The sequence below is a fragment of the Lithobates pipiens genome, unplaced genomic scaffold (genome assembly GCF_037356315.1).
Source record: "Lithobates pipiens isolate NorthernLeopardFrog02 unplaced genomic scaffold, aLitPip1_a1.2 Scaffold_8, whole genome shotgun sequence".
NCBI lineage: Eukaryota > Metazoa > Chordata > Amphibia > Anura > Ranidae > Lithobates > Lithobates pipiens.
This window is the reverse complement of record NW_027507903.1, coordinates 283,731,497-283,752,584: the sequence shown is the minus strand read 5'-3', so window position 1 is coordinate 283,752,584 and position 21,088 is coordinate 283,731,497. Positions and strand designations below refer to the sequence as shown.

At 42.1% G+C, this 21,088-nt stretch overlaps 1 protein-coding gene across 1 annotated transcript in view; it reads right to left on the bottom strand.

The window, feature by feature from the left end:
• GNPTAB (N-acetylglucosamine-1-phosphate transferase subunits alpha and beta) overlaps positions 1-21,088 on the bottom strand; it is a 144,535-nt gene that overhangs the window by 46,115 nt on the left and 77,332 nt on the right. The window contains exons 9-10 of the mRNA XM_077472213.1: positions 16,242-16,421; positions 13,035-13,205 (exon numbers count right to left, since the gene is read on the bottom strand). Coding sequence (XP_077328339.1) covers positions 13,035-13,205; positions 16,242-16,421 — 351 coding nt within the window. The remainder of the gene's footprint in view (positions 1-13,034; positions 13,206-16,241; positions 16,422-21,088) is intronic.

The window sequence follows — 21,088 nt, the reverse complement described above, 5'->3', positions numbered from 1 at the left end:
TTGAGAGTAGAAAAATCAATGATTAGATCCACCATAGGTATATTATTACCTTAATAACGGAAACCCCCCAGTGCATCCAATTAAAAACACAAAAAATGACAACGTTGTCACAATAATGCACCACACCCCGGGCCCCACACAAACACTTTCATACAAGGCCTTCTAGGAAGGAGTTGGTGCTGATTTCCAAAATAAGTCCAATGTGTAATAGTAGTCATGAATCTTTCAAAGTACCACAATATACACCTTGCATGTCCATGGTTGGGACTTGTGTGATAATTGTGTAGGTTGTACTCACAGATGTATTTATCACACAGGGCTGATAAATAGGGGTATCTGAGATTAATTATGCAGCATGCACATACCAGCATTTAGCAAATACAAGGAGCTCACAGTTTACCAGTATTCATGTAGAATAAAGGTAAATATTTGTTCAATAGATATAGAGCAGTTCATTCTCGTAAGATATAATGATAACTGACTGTTATTGGAGTCGTTTATTATTGAGCTCCTCGACCTAGCATTAAAGAATAACTTCTTTCAATTCCTGGGACTTAATTACTAGCAGGTACAGGGCACCTCCATGGGTGCCCCATGGGTACCCGCCTATGCCTGCCTTCATCTAGGCTGGTGGGAGGAGGAGATGGTCTATGCCTCATCGATGTACCTTGGCCACGCCTCCACTTGGCTGAGGTACTTAGACTGACACGTCTTGATGGTCTGGGAAGGATCCAGGATTGAGCTGATGTACCGTATTTTTCGCTCCATAAGATGCACCGGACCATAAGACGCACCTAGATTTTAGAGGTTGAAAACAAAACAAAAAAAAATATTCTGAACCAAATGGTCTACTAAAATATTTTCCAGTGCCCATGAAATGCAGATTGACCATTACCATAGAAAATGCAGTGACCATAGAAAATATTGTCAGAGTATTGGCAGGGTACGGCAGGGTATTGGCAGGGTACGGCAGGGTATTGGCAGGGTACGGCAGGGTATGGCAGAGTATTGCAGAATATTGGCAGGGTATGGCAGAGTATGGAGGGGTGACTGTGACTGCACTTGTCACAGAGCAGCGCTGTGGGCACTACAGATACAGCCCACATCGCTGCTGCCATCTGATCTCTCCCCTTCACTGTACAGATCTGTACACAGAGGGGAGAGAGAAACCGGCGTCATCATGATACCAGTTTGTTTACAAGTGATCGCTCCGTCATTTGATGGAGCGATCACATTGTAAAAAGCCGACGGCTGCACCAAGATGGCCGCCACTCCGGAGCTAGGCCGAAGCTGCGTATGACGATGGGGGGGGTTGCCAAACGTATATTCGCACCATAAGACGCAGGCACATTTTCCCCCATATTTCTGGGGGAAAAAAGTGCGTCTTATAGTCCGAAAAATATGGTAATTTATGGAGGAACTAGGCCACAACACTGTAACATACACCTGACCTACGTAGTAGACCCCTTTGAGATCTCCTTCCTTGATCTATCAGATTGGAGAGGGGCAAACTGGTAACTAAGATCTATAGGAAGAAGACTGCGGATAATACCCTCCTCTCTGCAGATAGCCACCACCCAGGACCGCTCATTTGAGAGATCCCAGTGGGGAAGTTCCTCAGGATCAGGAGGAACTGTTCCACCAAGGAAGACTACCAACATAAGTAGGGGAACGCTGGGAAAAAATGTAGAGCTGAATTATTGGTGACTCAAGATGGGGCGACAGATACCCTAGAGAGACCTGTAAGACTCATAACACAGTATGGTGCACAATGGGATCAGATTGGTAATATCTTGAAGGATCACTGGCACATACAGTGGCTTGCAAAAGTATTCACCCCCCTGGCTTTTTACCTATTTTGTTACATTACAGCTTTTAGTTCAATGTTTTTTGTAATCTGAATTATATGTGATGGATCAGAACACAATAGTCTAAGTTGGTGAAGTAAAATTTTAAAAATATATACATAAAACTATTTTGCAGAAATAAAAAAAAATTATAATTGGCATGTGCGTATGTATTCACCCCCTTTGCTATGAAGCCAATAAAAAGCTATGGTGCAACCAATTACCTTCAAGAGTCAAATAATTTGTGAAATTATGTCCACCTGTGTGCAATCTAAGTGACACATGATCTGTCATTACATATACACACCTTTTTAAAAGGCCCCAAAGGCTGCAACACCTAAGCAAGAGGCACCACTAACCAAACACTGCCATGAAGACCAAGGAACTCTCAAACAAGTAAGGTTGTTGAGAAGTACAAGTCAGGGTTAGGTTATAAAAAAATATCCAAATCTTTGATGATCCCTAAGAGCACCATCAAATCTATCATAACCAAATGGAAAGATCATGGCACAACAGCAAACCTGTCAATCGAGGGCCGCACACCAAAACTCATGGATTGGGTAAGGAGGGTATTAATCAGAGAGCAGCACAGAGACCTAAGGCAACCCTGGGGGAGCATCAGAGTTCCACAGCAGAGACTTGATTATCTGTACATAGGACGACAATAAGCCATATGCTCCATAGAGTTGTGCTTTATGGCAGAGTGGACAGAAGAAAGCCCATACTTTCAGCAAAAAACAAAATGGCATGTTTTGAGTTTGTGAAAAGGCATGTGGGAGACTCCCAAAATGTATGGAGGAAGGTGCTCTGGTCTGATGAGACTAAAGTTAAACTTTTTGGCCATGAAAGAAAACGCTTTGTCTGGCGCAAACACAACATATCACATCACCCAAAGAACACCATCCCCACAGTGAAACATTGTGGTGGCAGCGTCATGCTGTGGGGATGTTTTTCAGAAGTCGGGACTGGGAAACTGGTCAGAGTTGGGGGAAAAGATGGATGGTGCTAAATACAGGGATATCCTTGAGCAAAACCTGTACCACTCTGTGTGTGATTTGAGGCTAGGACGGGGGGTTCACCTTCCAGCAGGACAATGGCCTCAAACACACTGCTAAAGCAACACTTAAGTGTTTTAAGGGGAAACATGTAAATGTGTTGGAATGGCCTAGTCAAAGCCCAGACCTCAATCCAATAGAAAATATGTGGTCAGACTTAAAGATTGCTGTTCACAAGCACAAACCATCCAACTTGAAGCAGCTAGAGCAGTTTTGCAAGGAGGAATGGTTAAAAATCCCAGTGGTAAGATGTGACAAGCTCATAGAGACTTATCCAAAGCAACTTGGAGCTGTGATAGCCGCAAAAGGTGGCTCTACAAAGTATTGACTTTAGGGGGGGTGAATAGTTATGCACACTTCTGTTATTTTGTCCCATTTGTTGTTTGCTTCACAAAAAAAAAAAAAAAAAAAAACGCATCTTCAAAGTTGTGAGCATGTTCTGTAAATTAAATGATGCAAATCCTCAAACAATCCATGTTAATTCCAGGTTGTGAGGCAACAAAACACGAAAAATGCTTTTGCAAGGCACTGTACTTGTACGCCCCAAAGTTATGGAAGCCATCGTTGGCTTAGATCACATATGGTGGCAAAAAGAGCCAGAAATCGAAATGATACACTTGTCCAGTCTGAGTTAATTTGTCCACAAAATAGATATTGGCTCACAAATCTACCAAGGCTGAAAGGAATGCACCCCTGCAGACACTGTGGGATGTGTAGCTATGTTGAATGTACCCAGGTGTTCATAGACTCTGAAAGAATGCACATATACGAGATTAAACCTTTATTAACTGTGTTACAATGCTGGTTCTCTATATATTGGAGTGCCCATGCCAAAAATGTTATCTTGGCAAAACCAAACGCCATCTTCGGATCAGATTCGGTGAACATCTTAAGAGTATCAAGCAAAAAAGAAGATATACTGTTAGCTCAACACTTCACTGAATATCATGGTGGGCAATCTACTGGCCTGGAAGTTGAGGGTTTTTTTGCTCTAAATTGAACAGACCGCAGAGGCAATTATGAAATAGTATTACTCAGGAAAGAAAAATCATAGATATTCAGATTAAATACTTTGCAACCTAAAGGCTTGAACAATGAGCTTAATCTCAAGATCTTTCTTAAGCCTTAGCTCAAGAAAAATAAGTTAATCAATATTAGAAGCATAAATCCAGCAGTCATAGCTAAGAAACAATTAAAGGGGTTGTAAAGGTAAATGTTTTTTCACCTTAATGCATTCTATGCATTAAGGTGAAAAAACATCTGACAATGCCGGCCCCCCCAGCCCCCCCGTTTTACTTACCTCACCCCTTGAAAGTCCTGCGCTTGCCCCCGACTTCCTCTTCACCACTCAGCCTGGCCGCTGATTGGCTGGAGTGGATGGATTGAAGGCAGCGCAGCCATTGGCTCGCACTGCTGTCAATCACATCCACTGACGCGGAGCGCCGGGGGGCGGGGCCGTGTGATACAGCGAGAGGCTATAGCCGCCGGCTGTATCACGGGAGCGCGCCTGCAGGTGCTTCTCACCATGCGAGGGAGCTCGCATGAACGTGAGAAGTACCTGCGGGAAGAAGCAGAGACAGCCGCCGAGGGACCCCAGAAGAGCAGGTTCGGGGCCACTCTGTGCAAAACGAGCTGCACAGTGGAGGTAAGTATAACATGTTTGTTATTTTAAGAAAAAAAAAAATACCTTTACAATCCCTTTAATAATTAAAAATAATTGGTACTACCAGGCCATTCTTGAATGTCCCAGATATGAGACTTTGTCCTGTGTTGATGCGATACAATTATGTAGGATGATTGATACTGTTATGCAACATCCAGTCCCTTTCCCCTTCTTTACATTGTCTTTTTAATTACTGCAATATGATCTGTCACCATAAGATGGCCCTTAAATGAACTCTGACGTAATCTATGCTGATTGGGCATATGCCCCTTTAAAACAACTAAGACAACTTACGTCGCACCTCCTGACGAAATGCATGGTCACATGTGCGAAACGTGTTAACGTAGGCAGCGCCATCCCCACCCCACCATGCGCTCCAACAAGTGGGTGACGCAACATCGTCTCGCCACGTCCACATGGAATGATTGGAGAAGCCTGCTCCATATCACCTATGGGCCTCCGTAGCAAAACATACCAAACATTTGGTTAAATGTTCAGCACGCAACTACTACATACCAGACCATTGCAGCAATGAACATGAGGAAACTAAGAGTTCACCTACACGGCGTTTGCAGCATCCACTATCCTGGAGTGGTAAGCGCCCTCGGGCAAAAAATCCCCTCTTTTCATCTTTTTACCGCTGGAGTTTTCCTCACTGTTGGGCCCAAGCTACATTAGTTCTCTCCTGCTAGTATTGGACTGTCATGTTCCTTTAAGCATATATAGTATGTCACCAGTCAGTTATTATATCTTATGGGATTGAACTGCTCTATATCTATTGAACACATATTTACCTTTATGCTACATGAATACTGGCCCTGAAGAAGTCATGTGACCTGTGATGCAATGAATAGAGCAGAGCTGGGGACAATATAGGACTATCCATGAACTAAGGCAGGCACCAAGACTAGCAGTGCTGCCAATACATGCAAATCCTAAGGGGGCAATACTTAAGAGAAGTACGGGTGTCGGGGTTTTTTCCTCTATTATACTTACCTCAGTGGATGTAGCATCGGCCCGATGCTGCAACTGTCCCCTGGTGGCTCTACACTGAGAACTGAGCGATCAAACATCACCGATGGCTCAGTTCTCACAGCTCCCTCAGCAGAGAGCTGCTGATTGTCAATCAGCAGCTCTCCTGCTCTGCTCCTCCACGCTCACTGGAGCGATGAGCTGTGGAAGGGCAGAGAGCAGCAGTCTCTGACTCTAAATGGCTGAGAGGTTGAGAAGGGCATCAGTCTAGGCACCTGGCGGATCCAAACTCCCAGAGTCGGGATGACGCACTGCCTGGATTGATTCCTGTGATGAGAGCGGACTTCAGTTGGCTCTCTGCTAAAAATGGGTCACAGGAGTGCAAAACTAATTGGAGAAGACCAGCCAAAACGAGCTTAGACTGGACTTCTCCTTTAAGCTTTAATCTGTGGTGTACCCAATTGAGTGCACTTGAAAATGTGAGTTGTTCTATAATTTTTTTTTTTATGAAGGAGAGTTGATTTTGATGGAAAGATGATGGTTTTAGGTCTTATTTAACCACTTTGCGCCCAGGCCAATTCTGACATTTCTCTCCTACATGTAAAATTCCAATTTTTTTTGCAAGAAAATTACATAGAACCCCCAAACATTATATATTTTTTAGCAAAGACCCTAGAGAATACAATGGAGGTTGTTGCAACTTTTTATCTCCCACGGTATGTGCGCAGCAATTTTTCGAACACGTTTTTTTTCAGAAAAAAAAACAAACAGTTTCATGCTTAAAAAAAAAAAAAAAACAGTAAAGTTAGCCCAATTTTTTTGCATAATGTGAAAGAGGAGGATACACCGAGTAAATAGATACCCAACATGTCACGCTTCAAAATTGCACACGCTCGTGGAATGGCACCAAACTTTGTTTTTTTTTAAGTCCCCATAGGCAACATTTTAATTTTTTTTACTGGTTACATGTTTTGGGTTACAGAGGAGGTCTAGAGCTAGAATTATTGCTCTTGCTCTAACGTTCGTGGCGATACCTCACATGTGTGGTTTGAGCACAGTTTTCATATGTGGGTGGGACTTACATATGCGTTCGCTTCTGTGTACGAGTTTACGGGGACAGGGGCGCTTTACTTTTTTTTTTTGTTAATTTAATTTAAATTTTTTTAGTTTGACACTTAAAAGAAAAAAAAAATTGATGACTTTTATTCCTATTACAAGGAATGTAAACATCCCTTGTAATAGGAATATGGCACGATCTGACATATTTACAGTGAGATATGGGGTCAATAGGACCCCATATCTCAGCTCTAGGCTGGGAACAATAAAAAAAAAAAACGATCCTGGCTTCCTAGCCAGATCGGCGCCGTTAATTTGAATACAGAGGCCGGGCGTGACGTCATAACATCGCGCCCGGCATCCGAACGATCATAGAGACTCCGGGGATGATCTGGTCTGCCGGAAATCTCTATGGTAACTTGCAGGGGCCGGCGGATCCTGTGACCGACTCACCGATGGAAGCGGTGAGTCGGTACAAGCACGGGAGGGCGGCGGCGCCCCTCCCGTAAGAACGATCAAGCGGCGGAACAGCCGCTATGATCGTTCTTATGGTGCAGGGAATTGCCGGCTGAAAATGCCGATATCTGAATGATGTCTGTGGCCTCAGGCATCATTCAGATATAACCACCGAAAGCCCATGACGTCAATAGACGTAGTATGGGCGCCAAGTGGGTAATTGGACCTCTTCGGAAGCAGAGGAAAGAGGGGTGAAAAGGCTATTACTCTGGGCTCTAAGGTTACAAATAATACCTATGAAGTTAGGTAAATTTGAAGCAAGGTAGAAATGGTTTTCTTCTGGACTGTGAGCAGTAAAGTGGAGGAACAAGGTTCATTACCCCCTAAAGTGGAAGGTTGGATTTGCCCCAATGCATAGGTCAAAAAAGGAGTTGAGAGCATAGTGTGGATGGTAGGAGATCAAGTGTGACACACCTGTGTAAGTGTAACAAGAATGGAGCTCGTAATTGCACGGATATATGTATATTGAACTTATTTCATGGACTTTATTACATTAAAGCATGTGCTGATTCATACATACACAGAATATATTTTTAAGTTTGTTCATATTTGTATCTACAAGTCACATTTGGGATATTGTTACATAATATTTTTTGCACATAGGATCATATTTGTATTATTTATGGATTGGGGTAATTTTTATATATTACGTAGGAAAATACTGTACTGGAGAATAATTCTATTGGGACCGTTTTAGTATTAATTTTCTAGCACACAGGATAATTTAATTTGGATACGTTTTTCACATTTACTTAATACAAAGGATTATACTGTAGGGGTTTATTATATTGGGATAGTTTTAATATTTACTTTTGAGCATGCATGTGTATTTTTTCACATAATATGTATAGTAATAGTGGCGCGTCACTTTATTAGAATTTACCTTGTGAGCTCTATGATGACCAATCACAGCGATCATAAATGTAAACACTCTAGACGTAGTATTTATCAATAAGATTTAAATGAATGAAGAGAACAACAGCAACAAATTGATGGTGATGGGTTAAAATGGATTATGGGATTTTTGAGTGCCAGGCTATAATACCTCTATAATACCTCTATAATACCTCTAATATCAGGCATTTTTCAGTGTTAGTGATAATCTGACTGACAATTACTCGATAATGCAACACTGTACCCAAATTAATTTGAAATGAAATCCAACGCATTTCGACTACACAGTCATCATCCCCATGACGACTGTGTCGTCGAAAAGCGTTGGGTGGACCCCCTTACAGACATCACTGTTTTGATTCACGCTCTAAATGATCGACTGAAATGTGAGTGTTCAGTTTGTAATTTATTTTAAATAAACAACCTGTCAAACGGTATCACGCTATGCTAGTCTTTTATTTGCATTGTTTATGGTACCCGAGCTTCTTATTCCCGTCTGATGATTGAATATCTTATGATGGTCATTACCGATGAATAGATGGTTTGGGGTTCCCCGGGAGATAAAATATAGGACCTGTTATTATCCTCATTTGGGTTTATGGTAACCAACAGGCTTGTCTGACTTGAGAAGCGTAAGCCCCTTCAAGTCCACGTCATCCGTTAAGCCTCCTTCCTTTACTACATTGGTGGTGTCATCTTTCTATTCCTCTAAACGTCACACCAGAGGCTGGATTTTCACTTTCTAATTGTACTACACATTTAGATATTGATTTGCACTATACACTTAGAAGAGTGCAAAGAGTGTTCACCTGATAGACTATTCTGAATGTAATTGTGTTTTTTTATTCACATCATTTGTGGTTCATCTAATTCCCTTTGTTTATTTGTTGAGACTTTATAGTCACAGGTATCTAAGATACACATGTGTTGTTATTGCAACCTAAGCGCCACACTTTTTCTGTTTCAACTATTGTATATGCTGTTTGTCTATAGCAGTGTTGGCAGCCAGGTTGCTTTCACATATTTTCCCTTATTTCTTTGGCTACATAAAGATGGCCTAGGCTATAAGAAGATTGCCAAGACCCTGAAACTGAGCTGCAGCACAGTGGCCAAGAGCATACAGTGGTTTAACAGGACAGGTTCCACTCAGAACAGGCCTCCCCATGGTTGACCAAAGAAGTTGAGTGCACGTGTTCAGCGTCATATCCAGAGGTTGTCTTTGGGAAATAGATGTATGAGCGCTGCCAGAATTGCTGCAAAGGTTGAACGAGTGGGGGCTCAGCTTGTCAGTGCTCAGACGATATGCCACACACTGCATCAAATTGGTCTACATGGCTGTTGTCCCAGAAGGAAGCCTCTTCTAAAGATGATGCACAAGAAAGTCCGCAGTTTGCTGAAGACAAGCAGACTAAGGACGTGGATTACTGGAACCATGTCCTGTGGTCTGATGTGACCAAGATAAACGTATTTGGTTCAGATGGTGTCAAGCATGTGTGGTGGCAACCAGGTGAGGAGTACAAAGACAAGTGTGTCTTGCCTACAATCAAGCATGATGGTGGGAGTGTCATGGTCTGGGGCTGTATGAGTGCTGCTGGCACTGGGGAGCTACAGTTCATTAAGGGAACCATAAATGCCAACATGTACTACGACACACTGAAGCAGGGAATGATTCCCTCCCTTCGGAGTATGGGCCGCAGGGCCAACATGATAACGACCCTTAACACCTCCAAGTCAACCACTGCCTTGCTAAAGAAGCTGAGGGTAAAGGTGATGGACTGACCAAGCATGTCTCCAGACCTAAACCCTATTGAGCATCTATGGGGCATCCTCAGATGGAAGGTGGAGAAGCGCAAGGTCTCCAACATCCACCAGCTCCGTGATGTCGTCATGGAGGAGTGGAAGAGGAATCCAGTGGCAACCTGTAAAGCTCTGGTGAACTTCATGCCAAAGAGGGTTAAGGCAGTGCTGGAAAATAATGGTGGCCACACAAAATATTGACACTTTGGGCCCAATCTGTACATTTTCACTTAGGGGTGTACTCACTTTTGTTGCCAGTGGTTTAGACATTAATGGCTGTGTGTTGAATTATTTTGAGGGGACAGCAATTTTACAATGTTATACAAGCTGTACACTCACTACTTTACATTGTAGCAAAGTGTAATTTCTTCAGTGTTGTCACATGAAACGATATAATAAAATATTTACAAAAATGTAAGGGGTGTACTCACTTTTGTGAGAAACTGTACCATTAAATGGTTTACGGAATTACACCATGGAGGCTTTTTATTAACCCTACATGATGCCTATGTGACTCAACACAATAAGGAGAGTGAGACACTTGGAACTTGGTTCCACTTGGTCGTGGAAAGACCTGTTCATAACTGTGACAGCGTGCTACCCCTTGAGTGGGAATTTCTAGCTGGTGAGTGCAATCACATAAGGGGGGCGCACGAGTTACACACAGACTCTGCCCGCTTGTGTGGATATTGTAGCACTGTTATTCACTTTAAATTCAGAGACTTTTTGATTTTTGATCACCAGTGGACTTTATTTTATTTTGTTTTTATGCACATTAAATATTTTTATGAATTTCATTTTTGTACATATGAACACTGAGACTTTTTTAGTATTTACTTGTGAATCATATAGGATGTTTTCTTAGGTTATTGCTGGTTTATTTGCGCCATAATTGCTTATTTGCACAGTTTTAGTTCTTGCTAGTATATATATTGCAGTTTTTGCATATTTTCATGGTATATGATATGAAACACCTTTGCTCGTCATTTTGTTTACCACTTTTTTGCACATTATTTATGCTACCTCATTAGCAGTGCCAAACCCACTCCTATTATTTACTTCACATTATCCACTATTGACATCTGCTTTGGCAGGTGGTTCCAGTGAGGGTAGCAGCTTGTTATTCCTATAACGTCTTTTTAGCCTTATATTTAGTCCAAAGGATGGTACTACCCTTCCCCTTTTGATAGCAATAAATAGTTTACAACAAGCTCTATAAAGAGGCACTGTCAGATGCAATAGAAAGCGGAATGGCATGGTTTACCCAAACATGTTATGTATTAATAACAGTGGAGTGAAGTGGAGTGAAAAATCCCTCTTGCCTATGTACACACATGTACACTCCAAATGTCCGATGAAACCTAATGGATATCCCTAGATATAAAGTGCCTTGAAAAAGTATTCATACCCCTTGAAATTTTCCACATTTTGTCATGTTACAAACAAAAACATAAATGTATTTTTATTGGGATTTTATGTGATAGAGCAACACAAAGTGGCACATAATTGTGAAGTGGAAGGAAAATTATAAATGGTTTTCAAAATTCATTCTAATACATGAATATGCTTTGATCTAAACCATTCCATTTGTAGCTCTGGCTGTATGTTTAGGGTCTTGTCCTGCTGGAAGGTAAACCCTCGCCCCAGTCTCAAGGCTTTTGCAGACTCTTATGCCGCGTACACACGAGCGGACTTTTCAACATCCAAAGTCCGACGGACTGAGTCCGTCAGACTATTCGATCGTGTGTGGGCTGCAACGGACTTTAGCTTCGCAAAAGTCTGACGGACTTTAGAAATGAAGCATGCTTCAAATTTTCCCGACGGAACTCCGCCGGACCCGGTCCCCTTCGAAAAATCCGCTCGTGTGTATGCTACTCCGACGGACTAAAACCGACGCTAGGGCAGCTATTGGCTACTGGCTATGAACTTCCTTATTCGAATCCAGTCGTACGTCATCACGTTCGACTCCGTCGGAGTTTGGTGTGATGGTGTGTGTCCAAGTCCGTTCGGTCGAAAAGTCCGCCAGAACTCCGTCGGAACTCCGGCGGAACTCCTTTGGAAGTCTGCCGGACATAAGTCCTCTCGTGTGTACGCGGCATTACAGATTTTCTTCTAAGATTGCCTTAAACTTGGCTCCATCGCACTTCCCATCAACTCTGACCAGCTTCCCTGTCCCTGCTGAAGAAAGGCATCCCTAAAACATGATGCTGCCACCACCATGTTTCACGGTGGGGATGGTGTATTCAGGGTGATGTGCAGTGTTAATTTTCCACCACACAAAGCATTTTGCTTTTAGGTCAAAAAGTTCAAGTTTGGTCTCATCGGACCAAAGCACCTTGTTCCACATGTTTGCTGTGTCTCCCACATGGCTTCTTGCAAACTGCAAAGGGACTTCTTATGGCTTTCTTTTTTTTTTCGTGCCACTCTCCCATAAAGGCCAGATTTGTGAGGTGTACGACTAATATTTGTCCTGTGGAAAGATTATCCCAGCTGAACCATGAATCTCTGCAGCTCCTCCAGAGTTACCATGGGTCTCTTGGGTGTTTCTCTGTTTAATGCTCTCTTTGCCCGACATGTCAGTTTAGGTGGACGGCCATGTCTTGGTAGGTTTGCAGTTGTGCCATACTCTTTCCATTTTCAGATGATGGATTGAACAATGCTCCATGAGATGTTCAAAGCTTGGGATATTTTTTTATACCCTAGCCCTGTATTAAACTTCTCCACAACTTTATCCCTGACCTTCCTTGGCCTTTATGATGCTGTTTGTTCATGAAGGTTCTCTAACAAACCTCTGAGAACAGCTGTATGTATACTGAGATTAAATTACACTCAGGTGGACTCTACTAATTATGTGTCTTTTGAAGGCACTTGATACCTTGATACCACTAGATTTTAGTTAGGGGTAAACAAAGTAAAGGGGGCTGAATACAAATGCACACCATGTTTTTTCAGATATTTACCTGTAAAAAATGTTGAAAACCATTGATCATTTTCCTTCCACTTCACAATTATGTGCCATTTTGTGTTGGTCTATCATATAGAGTCCCACCCATTGGTTGTAACATGACAAAATGTGGAAAATTTCAAGGTGTATGAATACTCTTTCAAGACACTGTATGTGCAAGGTGGGGGGGGTTCAACCTACTTGCTCGGGGCCAGATACATCGCTGGGCCTCTGCACATAGATAGATGAACTGTGTTGTTCTATAAATCCGCTCATGAATTTATGCTTACCTTCTGACCCTTTGAATGGCTATAAAAATCATCAGGCCACACATGTGTACCAAACATAACATCATCGTTCATATATATGAATTTCTGAGAAAGTCCAGGAATCCGATGAATGTGGCTTTCAATAGCAGGAGAGCTAAAGGTAGGTAAATGGCTAGTGTTCAAAAAAATTTCCTAGTAAAGAAAAAAAAAACAAAGAAGACATCATCATGGATAACCCAAATGCAGTAGCTTTAAGTCTGGTCAAATTGGCTAAGAGAGTGCTAACATGGTAATCATTGGTGTAAAGAACTACAATACTTTATTAAACTCAACAGATGCTACGATTCTTCACTACTACAACATAGACATTACTACATAACAAATAGCTCTTTTAACAAGGCATCAGGGCTACTGACAGCTGATAAAGGCTTTTGGACAAGCAAGATCATTTGTCTGTGCTCATACAGTACTTGACGAAAACCTGAGAGGGATTCCAGACTAAAGTATACAGGACGACATGGAAAAGTTCTCCACATGTCCCTGATCTGAGAGAGACTGGATGAAAAAGACCAACACAGTCATTACCAGTGCTACTGTAAATGGTTCAAAATCATGAAAAAGATGGATAGGTCACTAAAAACATTATTATTATAACAAGTTTGACTTTGTTTCTGAAGTGGCAAGAAACATGCAAGTTAGTTATTGCATTGGGGTTATATTATATTTCTAATTTGGATATAAATAGGGCTTAGTCTTTAATATAAACAAACTGGAAAACATAATGTGTTATCTACAGAAACTTACCATATTATCATATTTTAGTTCAAGTTAAAAAGTGAAGACTTGCTACTTCCACAGTAACGTAAAAGTGAACAGCAGCTCTACAGCTGCCTATATAACTTTTATATAAAAGCCAGAAATTGACAGGACAAAGCCGTGAGCTTCTTTTGACCCCTTGACAAACAGGACGTTTATAAACGTACCTTGTTGGACAACTGGTTAAAAACCAACAAGAGTTGTATCATCAGTGGCTGCCAACTTACAAAAGCTAAAATAATCCAGACCTGGAAGAAGTAGTGGAGAAGATGTCAGCAGTAGAAGAAGGAGCAGTAACAGTGACTGCAAACGCACCAGTGCTGCAGGAGGCCAAACCCAGAGGCAAATCTTCCATAATGTGCAAGTGCTATAGATCTGCTTGAACTGTACACATACAGTAGGTAGGACAACATAAGTTGAGTTTAAGGTAGAACGCCAGCCAAGCACTGCCTTTTTTATAGTTATAGTAAGAGTGAGAAAGTGTTAGCTCCTCTCACAGATGCTTACTGCAGTTTTATTGGAAAGATTCCCTTCATACAGGAAATTAGAAAATTCTCCCCTACTGGGAAACAGAAAGAAAAGAAAAGGAGCAGAGGTTTAAGCCTGGCCAGGAAGCTTTCAGTTAGCTGCCAGTAACCATGTCGGGAGCACGCTCTTGATACAGGTCTATTGGTGTTATTGCACACAAATATGTAAGCCCGGCACCAAGGTCTGGCCACAGAGAGGCCGCATAGTTGCGTGCAATCGGTGCAAAGAGGTTAAAGCAATAATAAACCCAAAAGCAAAGTTATTATATTGCATCTTACCAATTCTTAGATGTGATGCTTGCATTATAGAGATGCACCAATACCAGTTTTTTAAGACATAGTACGAGCACAGAGACTTTTTCTCACATACTCTGCAATACCGATTACCGATAACTATTTTGTCCTTGGATGCATTTATTTTTTATGGTTCACACCAGTGAGATCTGACAATTCAAAATTGCAAGTCACACCCCATTGCCGGCAAAGTAACTGTTCAAATTGTTGCCACTCAACTAGTAGAGACTTTGAAAAAGGTTCCTGCACTATTTTTTTGGGCTTTCATTTCAGTTTGCATTGACTTCAGTTAAATGGTCACAAGCCGCAATGAAATCAGAGGTCCAAATCACACAAAAGTTTTACTGGTTTTACCGACACTAACATCTTTCCTTAACATGGTCATGCTGCACTGTTAAAGCTGATGTTTTAAGCTAAACCAAATGTATTTATCAAAACTAAAATATATGTTGTGGAAGTTCTAGAGCAGTGGTCTCCAAACTGTGGCCCGGGCCAGATATGGCCCTTTGCTTGCATCTGTCCAGCCCTTGGAGCACTAGTTCATCAACAACTGACACTAATGATGGGGCACCATTCCTCCCATTGACACTAGTAGTGGAGAACTATTCCTCCCAGAGATACCAATGATGGGGCGTTATTCTGTTCACTGATACCAACAATGGGGCATTATTACTTCCACTGATTCCAACAATGGAGCAATATTCCTTCCAATGATACCAACAATAGGGCACTATTACTTCCACTGACGCTGGTGCATTTTCTACTCCCACTAGCCGCAGTTTGGCCCCCCTAAACTCTGAAGGACAGTAAACTGGCCTTTTGTTTAGAAACTTTGGAGACCCCTGTCTAGAGTATTAACAAGCCCTTTGTGGTTTTAGCTAGTGTATATAAATAAATCAAGCTCTATTTGGTATAATATGAAGAAACGTGCACATAGTGGATCAGATCAAAAGCTGGTCCTCCTAGTGAGCAATGTGTTGATACAGGAAAGTCCAGCTCCTGCAGGGGGATTTTTTTCAGATTAACAGTGCACACAGTTATACATATCTTTTTTCATTGGGTAATCCATAAACAAAATTTGGGTTTATTCCAGGCCACAGTTGTAACCATGGTTTAAAATATGTGGCTTGGTGATAAACATGTCAATCTGTTCACGGCACATAGGCCAAAACCATAAATAAGCTAGCACAGTAAGTATAAAGGTCACAGATAAGAGGACACAGGTCACTATGAAATGATTCCCACTTCTGTCACTTCAACACCTCCTTTTCAAAACTGGAAACATGAAGTTGGATACCTAAACTGACACCTCAGCTAAAATAGTAGAACATAAAGAACAGCAAAATAAAGCCATTGGTAAGCAAGAAACTCAAACCGTTTCATTGAGGAAAACGCATTTCATTTAAAGTGGTTGTAAACATCAGACATGAAATATGAACAAAGCATATCCTTCTATACTGTGTACTTGTCTCAATTTAGAGCACTAAGTGTAATTTCTATCGTCTGTCTCTTTCCTTTGCTATTGTCACTGGGTATACGTACTGTATGGGGTTTACAACCACTTTAAGTAAATAAATAGAAGAAGTCCTACTTGGTGTGTTACGATGGTGACTCGTGGATTATCCAGATTCAGCCACGATGGTATTTGACCGTTTGTTACGATGAAAACATGACGCACCCAGGGAGCATGTTTCTCTATGGATCTCAAAGAGTAGCGAAGTTCTTCATTATCCTCAAAACGACTGGCAGAAATGTCTTCATCCTGCTTTAGCTTTAATAACAAAAGGAAAATCAGATTACTGTGAAACTATGTGTACGCCAAATAAATCTGTATTGCCACCGTTCACACTAGAACTGTAAGGTGCCACTAGAGTGCTGTTCTGTGACAGCTCACTTGCTAAGAGCACCATCAAGACCCCCCCCCCCACCCATAAAAAAATAAAAAAATGTGGCCATTCATTGTACATGCAATATAGAGTACATACCGTAACATCTCCAAAAAACGCTGCTTTCTAACCAATGACACCACAAAGCATCTCTCGTCTCAATTACTGCAACTCCCTTCTCATTGGCTTACCTCTACATAGGCTATCCCCCCTTCAATCCATGATGCTGCCAAACTCATCCACCTTTCCAATCGCTGTGTGTCTGCTACTCTTCTCTGTTAATTCCTCCACTCACTTCCGTCCACCCAACAAATTGAAATTCAAAATACTAACAACTTATAAAGCCATCCAAACTCAGCCCCCAGCTACATCACTAGACTAGTCTCAAAATACCAACAAAATCACCCTCTTGACTTGGAAGCCAGGTAAGTGTCTGATTATTAAAAGTCAGCAGCTGCAGTATTTGTCTTTTTTTTTTTTTTTTTAAATGGGAATCCCCTCTTTAAAAGGAGAAGTATGGCCAAAGCTTTTGGATCACAGGAGTGCAGTTCATTCTGCACTCGTCATCCATTTTCAGGGGACAGCGCCACGGAGCTGGTCCAGGCTCAGTAAATATCATGACCATATGGAATTAGACAAAATCTATGCAGTGACCACACCCCTTCCAAGGGTGATTGCTCATTACATCTATGGGTACTCTGTACGCTTAACCTTACCCCCGATCTGGCCAACTTCATCGTTATCCTCTTTTCCTCTAGGGCTGTTGGAGGTACTTCAGCATCATCACATACAATGCAGGGCTAGTGCAACCATGGTCCCCTTAAGAAGAGGCTTCCCTGCAGCGAGGAATAAGGGACTGCTTCCTATTCTGGCACCCCTAGACTGAACAAGCAGTTAACCCTTGAAGTATGGGGGAGGGGCAGCTGCAAGGGTGCATTTTGTCCAGTTCCTGAAATTGGGCTTTAAAGTAGGGATCGAGCGATATTGTTTTGTCGGGCCGATGCAATACTGATATTTTGGCCAATAGCCGATATTGAAAAAAATGTTTACACATTTTTCTCTTTTTTTGATCACGGTTATTGCTGTCACAAGGAATGTAACCATCCCTTCTGACAGTAATAGGCAGTGACTGGTACTCTTTGTGGAGGGATCGGGGGTCTATAAAACCCCAAACCCCTCCTGTGCACGTGAAAGTATTCAAAAATTGCATTTTTGAAAACTTTATATATTTTTTAAAACTGGCACCTTTAAGATGGCAATAATCTGGGAAACGATGTCATGACATCGCTTCTGGGTTACTAGTCTTTGGCCAGCCGGCTGGTTGTTGGGGCCTCCCGGTGGGACGGGAGAGCCCGGGTGAGCAGCAGAAGGGGGACATTCTCTCCCAGCTGCTTGTAAGAACAGCCAAGCGGCTGCTGAGCCGCATCTGTCATTATTACAATAAAGCCAATCGTCCGTTCTAAAGAACGATACCGGGGTGATGCATGCAGCTACATGCATCCCCTGGTAAAAGCCCTTGAAGCAATTATCGGTAATATCGAGTATGCTGGTGCCCGATACTTTAAAAAAGAAAAAAAAAAAAGTGAAAATCGGCCTCACCGATAATTGGTTGATCCATACTTTAAAGTACACATAAGTTTATATTATCAGCAAATTAACACTGCTTAAATGATATGTAAAGGTTTGTTTAAAAAACAACAACAACAACAACCATGTCATACTTCCCTCCTCTGTGCATTTGGTTTTGCACAGGGTGGCCCAGATCCTCCTCTTCTGTGGTCCCTCAGCGGCGCTCCTGGCTCCTCCTCTTCTCGAGTGCCCCATTGGAGAGGCACTCTGAGTGCTGCTGCGTCCACTGACACAGACAGCAGGACTCTGCCCTGCCCCTCGGCTCCCGCATCATTGGATTTAATTGACAGCAGCAGTAACCAATGGCTGCGCTGCTATCAATCTATCCAATCAGGACCCTTGACACCGGCTGGAGCTAGTGTGCTCATCTCAGTTTCTGGAAAGACCGTGTCCAGATAAGTAAAGGGGGGGGGGGGGGCTGCTGCATCCCAAGAGGGTTTTCACCTTAATGCATTTACAACCCCTTTAATACTGTATATTTTTAACATGTTGCTGTCACATTCTTCTTATGACAAGCATTGCACAAGCTTACTGTAAATACATTGTGCTGTTAAAGCTAGTTGGCTAAGGGAGAATTACTGGCGGAAGAGAGTCATCCATCCTCATGGGAAGGATGGGGAAATGGGCTGCCTACCAAAGCTTGGCATCTGTGATACCAAATAAGGAGGTAAACAATCTTCCCAAGATAAATATATCCAGATTACGGACTGCTGTGGGGTAAAGTGACAAGCTTAGTGAATATAAACAAGACCTACATGTTGGTCTCATGGCAAAGGTATTTGCCTTTGACATTATTTAACAAGGCACACTGTGATGTTATTTTCAACAGTAACTGGATATAAAAACACCTTTTTCCCCAAGCCATGGGCTACTCATTTATTTACACTTCACTCATGAAAGTAAGATGTTATAAAGCAGAACTCCAGCCTTATCTTCAGTGTTTAAACACACAGTTGTACAGGCTCCTTTCCTATACTGAAAATGCTTACTCTGATTTCACTGCACATAATGTGCATTACAATTTGAAGCAAATTAGATTACAATCCACCTCGTTTCCTGGTTTAAACACATCCGGAATCATCTAGCCCGTACACCCGCCATCCTCCCGCCTTACAATCTCAGTTTTTGGTTCTTTCCGTCATGGAGGCTCAGCATCAAATCTGGGCATTACCTAGGGCAGTTTGCCTAGGAATGCCCACTCCATTAGACTAATATCCACCCATCAAGGCATTTCATATTTGCATAATTCCTCCCAAGAGAAAGGCCACTGCTTCAATCGGGTCTGAGGGCTCTTAAAAAAAAAAAAAAAAAAAGAAAAACAAAGAAGATGTCTGACTAGAATTTTACATTTTAATTATCCCTTTAGGGTGCCAATGGCATGCAGTACTTGGTCCTCTTGGAATCCATCCTAACCTGTAAGCAGAATGGTCTGACAGGTTTCTATTCCCTGTTGGACAATGGAAGGAGACAGATCTGTGAACAGCGCTGGTTTCCAGAGTGGCTCCTGATGCCAAAGACTAGATCTGCCATTCATAAACGATCATAGGGAGTGGCAATGTGCGCCTATCTATAGCGGCTTGTAAACGTACACAGCTGATAAGTTACACAGCCCCGCAATGCTGAGTGATGTTTCACTTTTCTGAATGACCAATCAGCACTGCAAGGCTGTGTTGTACACGGTAGTCATAAAAGTGAAAGATCACACAGTGCTGCGGGGGGCTGTGTGATTCATCAATGTTTACAAATAAAGGCAGATAGAATACAGAAAACAGCAGAGCTGAGTGATCTTTTACTATTATGAATGATCGTCACTGTTGGGGAAGCGCTGATTGTTCATTCATAATAGTAAAAAGAACAAATCAGCTTAGAGAGGGGACGAGGGCACAGTGCTGTTTGTACCCCCCCCCCCCCCGCCCCATAGGAAAGCCCATAATTTGGACTTAAGAACTGGGTGGAGCTATGGCCAGAAAAATGGGACCAAGCACTATGTGCACTTGGTACCCTTTGAAAGTAAATTTTTTAGTAAATTCTATTTTTTTTTTTAAAGAAATACTGAGACAAGGAGCTGGTATGTTTTCAGCAACCTATATACAGCCCCCTCCTGGTCCCTCCCACCAGCCAAAATCTGCCTACATTGCGTAGAGAAGCACAAAGACCCAGTGATGATGTTACTGGATCTAAATTCAAAATAAGTAAAGTCATAATAAAAGGTCTTTCTTTTAAAAAAATTTGGTATATTGATGAGGGGGGAAAAGGAGGAATCAGTGAAGGCAAAAAAAAAAAAAAAAAGGATTACATTTCAGCTTTAACCTCAAGACGGTATACCCAACTCTATTTCAAAGCTAACCAGCTCCATTTTACACCTGCCAGTGTGGCCTTTAACCACTTCAATATTGGGCACTTTCCCCCCATCCTGCCCAGGAAATTTTTCAGCTTTCAGCGCTCTAACACTTTGAATAACAATTGTCATGCTAAAACTGTACCCAAATTAAATTTTTATTATTTTCTTCCCACAAATAGAGCATTCCTTTGGTGGTATTTGATCACCACTGGGGTTTTAAATTTTTGCTAAACAAACTAAAAAATAATTTTCTTCATTTCTGTTATAAAAGTTTGTTTTCTCCTTCACAGACGGGCACTGATGAGGCGGCACTAATATGTAGAATTGATGGACACTTATAGGCGGCACTGATATCCAGTACTGATGGGCACCAATAGGTGGGATTAATGGGCACTGACAAGCACCAATAGATGACACTGATGGGCAGCACTGAAGAGGAGGTACGGACAGTCATTACTGATGGGCACCAATTGGCATCTGTGAAGGGCACTGACAGGCGTTACTTATGGGCACTGACTGTCAGCTGTGGTGAGCGCCTCTGATGGGGGCTGCGCTGATAATCAATGCAAATTGCCAGCTGCC